Below are 5,244 nucleotides of genomic sequence, written 5' to 3'. Positions count from 1 at the left end.
GGCTCCTGCAGCCTGCCCCTGCCAAAATCAGACCCCTCGCTTGCCTTCCTCCAGCTTGCTGAGGACCTCGGTAGCTCACGTTTGCAAGAATGACTCTTGCTGATCCACTTGAACTGCGTCTTCTGTCAGGTCCAGTATCATAAGCAGGCTGCCCTTGGTTTGGGCTTTTTGTTCATTTGAATTTATCTGGAAGTTATTTTTTAAGTAAAATTTTTAGGGGACTTCAAGTAAAATTTTGAGTGGGGCAGCTCTGCTGCTGGCTTGAGAGAGAAAATAGGAATATTTCAGAAATATGGAATGGGGAATGCAAATGGATGGTGTGGGCAGGGCTGCTCTGCTGCTCTGGCACATTCTTCCATTTGAATCGTGGGGTTTAACCATTGGACCGGCTGCCATGAAAACAGATTGTGAATGACAAGGTACATCTTGATAAGCACTCTAGAGGATGTAATCTTGCAACTCTTTCTTTGTTATGCCTTTTTGTCATGCGGCAGGCCCAAGAATTAAATCTTGGGGAAAGCTCCTTATGAGAATAGCATATGGATAATCAAAGAAAGAAGCCAGGGAAGGCAGACAGAAAGAGAGACAAGCAGAGGATGAGCTAATGAGGCACACATGCTCAACAGAGGGGTGAACAGGTGGAGGGGAAGGCTCTTACCTCCACGGTGAATGGCAGCACGTAACTCTGGAGAAAGCCAGCCGCAGCCATGCAGTGGGCACTGCTTGGATTTGCAGGCAGGGTGCCCACTGGTGGGAAGTTGTGCACAGGTCTGGGTAGTTCATCGACATGGTGAAGCAACATCTAACTGTGCAAGATGTGCAGCATTGCTTGTCCTCATGTTTTATTTCATTGCTGGGATGCTACAGTTGCACGGGTTGTTTGCACATTAGTAGGAATAAAACCATTAGCCATGGTCTCTCTGAGGACTCTACGGTTGTTGCTGTGATGCACACCAGGGCCACTCATCATTTCACGGACCTCGAATCTTCCCACTCCTACAGTATACTTTGCCACCAGAGAAAAAAGGCTCATTAACGATCAGTTATACTTTGGAACAAGCAGAAGGGGACTTATTCCAGTTTTCTGCCTTTCACCTGAGCTGTAGCATCATCCTTACCTCAGACTGAATCACCGTTTTCCTCCTTTCTCCCTAGCCTCACCAACAGCCTGAAGGCAGCCGGGTGACTATCTGTTACTAGCACTGGGAGGGTGATTGTGGCCTGTTTCTCCTCAGCTCCCATGTCTTCCTCAGGTCACCTGAATGCATGGAAATTTCTCACAGTTCTTGCCAGGAGCTTCCAATCCACACCGACTGCCGAGGAGTGGTGCTGCCAGGCAGAACCATGGAGCCAATCCCTCTAGTACGGTTCCCTGTGATGGGTACCGTCCAGACAGACAAATCTGGCTGCAAGGCAGAATAGCCCCCAGCTTTGCTTTCAATGACCTCTTCAGACTGTGCCACGATGTGAGGAGAGAGGTGCTCACTGCAGCTCCATGGGGAATAGCTAGAAATGTATGCTGGACTGCTGGGAAGGAAAGAAAGGGCTAGTGCAGAGAAGATGAATAAGCGCAAGCCCTGCGGAGAGGTTAGGGCTGCAAAGATTGCATCCAAAGGACAAGGCTTGCTGACAGATGGCACAGATGTGTTAGGGCTGTGAGTGATGTGGAAAGAGGAAGAAGAGAACTAGGAGACTCTGCTTTCTGTCTCTGTCACTGGCCACCAGTACGAGACCCCAGGTACTCTTCTTCCTCATGTTGCAGGCAACTCTGTCCGAGTTTGGTACACGCTACTCATGCCTCCTGGGCAGAGGCAAGGATTCAAAACCAAGGGCTAAGCTCCCTTTGAGGAACAATTTGAGGCTGGGTGTTCCTGCTGGCAAAAGCATGAGCTACTCAGTAAGTCTCTGCATGGCAAGGTTAGTTATGTAGGTATCAACTCCTCTTCAAGTGTCATAAGAACTCTATGTCCTGGGTAATGCTCAGTCCCATTGATGTGATCTGCTGTGATAAGGAGAATAACTCTTTCTTGAGATGGTTTTAAAGGATAACGATGAATTTATTTAAAGCTACATACCAAATCGGATGCGTGGGCCTCATTGGACTCAGCAGCAACAGCACCGTTTTCCTTCTGTCATGGACCGCCGATTTGTCAGCAGGGGCACCAAGCCAAACCATGCCTGCGATAGCCCTGCTGAAGCTGATGAATCTTCACCAGGGCTGGACTCAGCCCCATCCTTCCTCCTTTGTTTGCATTCTTTGTCTTGTCTGGTTTGTGCTCTGTGAGGCTTAGGGCATGGCAGCGCTACAAAATCATTCCTTTTCCCCACGTACAAGCAGTCAGATTCAGTCTACAGCAGGGGGAGCTGGATAAGAAATGTGCCTGTGAATGGGATTTTGTAAGATGTACCAGCAGTGGAAATGTGACAAGGACACTGGTACAAAAGGCAGAGCTGATGCCAGGTGCCAGGGTCTCATGTACATGCTGCAAGAAAATATACCATTGCATGCTCCAGTTCTAATTCATACCCATCTGAATTAGAGCATCAGATCATACTGTTAACTTAAAAGCACCCACACGGCATGATTCAGATTTAAAGGATCTGTTCCCCCCTTTGAAGCTCCTGCTAATTCAGAGGAAATCTGTAGAAACAGCAACACTTCATCTGCCCGATATTGGTGGTTGTGAAAAAAGGCTCAAACTCTTTCTCTCTGTACTTCTTTTTCTCCCTCACTTGCACTTTATAGTCTATTTCAAGGTCCTGCTTGAGGCTGTAATTCCTGCAGAGCTCTTGGATTCAACTAGTTGACACGCAGCCCCGTTGTTCCCTGTCACCATGCCAGGCTGCGCACGACTGCACTGGTTATTACGTCTGCTTGTAGGCAACCCACCCAGGGACAGCTAGGTTATTCTGTCGGGGAGACCCTGCACCGTTTCTTCTCCTGTGGAGCTATGCCTTACTTCAGGAACATGATGCTGGGAATACAAAAGAAATTAAGCCAAGAAATTAGGACGCACTTAATTAAGAAACACACACACACACACTTCTGCTTAGCCCAGCGTGCACCAGGCTGGGACTGGGTAACGAAGCACTGCTTCTAAACGATATTTTTCTGTCAAGTGGCATTCATGTGTTTGTGCTTTTGTAGTGGCTTAGGAGCAATCTAAATCGCTGTGGTCTCCCCTTGAGACAGGTGGGTTTTTGAATTAATCCCTTCCTCACAGTGACCTCCTTTATTTCTGATTGATGCTGTGTGGTGCAGGACTTGAGGCTGGGGTGACAAGAAACATCCACTCTGGCCAGGCAAATCTACAAAAGGCAAAGATGAAAGCTCATGCGCTCACTCTCTTGGGGGTTTTTTGTGGGGTTTTTTTGGTTTGGGGTTTTTTTTGTTAATTTGTTTGTAGCTGCATAGTGTTCAGTGGGAGGGAGGTGTCAGTACCTCAGTACAGTTAGTGTCCCCTTTTCCTCTACCTTGTTAAACCTGTGACTCTCACTTGGCAGTCTGACTCAGCGCTGATCCCCCAATGCTTATCATTCACATGTGGAAGCAGGTTGCAATTGCGATTTCCATCCTATCACTTCAGGCAAATATTTACTCCTCCTTTCCTAACTTGTGTTTGTCTTTCTCTCTCTTGCACATTCCTCTTTTCATCCTCCACCCCCTTTTTGTTTCCCATAGCGGTGGGTGTGCAAATTAAGCTGGAGTTGCTCCAACGCAAGTTTTGGATGGCCATGCAACAGGTAGGAGCATCAGCAATCACGCAGAGAGACAATTTAATGCTCTTCATCAGCTAGGTTGATGCTATGTTACATCACATATGATGGCATTTTGATGAGGGCTTTTGCAAAATTCATATTAAAAGATTTATGAAGTAGATTAGTTTGAAGTCACACATTTCTGTAATCCTTTGACGGCACTAATGCCATGTGAGCCGTGAGTCTGTTCCGCAAATGCCATGTTGACAGTGTCAGCATCCTGGCCTGGCATTAGCTCTGCTGCATATGACACATTTAATTGTGGAAATATGTTTGTGCTCATTCAGCCTTTCAGAAACCTCATGGAAATCTGCAATTCTGGGCACATGGAAAAAAAAATCTACTGCCCTCTCTTATCATCTTGATAACAGTAACAAAATGCTACCAGCTTGCCAAAATAAAAATTATTTGCTTCAGGGATAAGCTTTCAGTCTTGTCCTGATTTTGGACACTGTTGCCGGACTGAGAGAAGTGGAATAATTAAAACAGTCCCTCCCGGTCTGAGAGGTAGGAAAAGTGAAACACCTTTCCCTTACCACCCAGGGTCTTTCCCCCCAGGCTTTGCTTTCAGGGAGATATACTGGAGGGGTGAGATTGTCAGGACCGAAGCAGCACACAGCAAAAGCGACTCTGTGCTGTCAGGAGAGGGACCTGTCATCAGGCAGGAATGACAGAGAAGATAGGAGGGCAGGAGGCTGCTTGCTGGGAGCGAGAACACATGGGGAATGGAAAAGCCCAGAGTTGGCTGCGGTGGCAGGAGCATCCTTGCAAGTGGGAGATGACGTAAACCTAACCTGAGCTAAAAAGACTTCTGCAAAGCACGTAAGCACATCCTGAAGCATCAGCAGAGAGCTTCATTTTAAAAAATCTCCTGAGGGCCATATACAGGCAGCTCTCACACAAGCAAGCCCGCATGGGCGTTCAGTGAAAGTGGGAAGGCTTATTAAAGAAGCTGAAAGGAGGCCTGTGTGCTAAGCGCCTGCATGCCACAGCCCTGGTAGGTGCTGGTGTGAAAAAAGCCTGCATATGGTTTCCCAGGACGTGACCGCCATTTGACAGAGGAATGACTAACAGATTTTGTTTTCTCTCTCTACCCTGCTTCACCGCATGCTATGCCACTCTGGACGTCCATGCTGTGCCTCCCGTCTCCCAGCCCAATGACAGTGATGTAAGTAGACAAAAGCTGGGGACAGGGAGGCATCCCGGCGTGCCTCACCACAGCTCAGCTTAGTAATTGTGTCGTTTGTGTGCCAGCATATTATAGGCATGGTCCCTTGTCTGTAGTCACTGGAGTCGGTCCAAGCCTGTCGTAGGCTGTGTTTGTCTTCACAGTAATTAAGTGTCTTTGGCAAAGCTGAAAGTGCTCTGGGTCACAGCGTTTCAGAGACCTGACCAACAGCAGGAGGATGCTGTGAAGTAGGCTGGTCTCTGAGGAGGGAGCTGTGCCCGTAAGGCAGTAGATGTGGTCTCAGAGCAACCAGAGAG

General features: G+C 47.9%; 1 protein-coding gene across 5 annotated transcripts in view; it reads left to right on the top strand.

Moving 5' to 3' along the window:
* Positions 1-5,244, top strand: part of CACNA2D4 (calcium voltage-gated channel auxiliary subunit alpha2delta 4) — a 131,261-nt gene that overhangs the window by 101,086 nt on the left and 24,931 nt on the right. For all 5 annotated transcript variants that reach the window (XM_030040134.2, XM_030040132.2, XM_030040133.2 and 2 more), the window contains 2 exons: positions 3,683-3,744; positions 4,913-4,927. In XM_030040134.2, the coding sequence (XP_029895994.1) occupies positions 3,683-3,744; positions 4,913-4,927 (77 nt within the window). The remainder of the gene's footprint in view (positions 1-3,682; positions 3,745-4,912; positions 4,928-5,244) is intronic.

Source organism: Aquila chrysaetos, chromosome 17 (genome assembly GCF_900496995.4).
Source record: "Aquila chrysaetos chrysaetos chromosome 17, bAquChr1.4, whole genome shotgun sequence".
In the NCBI taxonomy this organism is placed as follows: Eukaryota; Metazoa; Chordata; class Aves; order Accipitriformes; family Accipitridae; genus Aquila; species Aquila chrysaetos.
The sequence above is the reverse complement of the archived record's forward strand: the minus strand, read 5'-3'. Positions and strand labels throughout refer to the sequence as shown.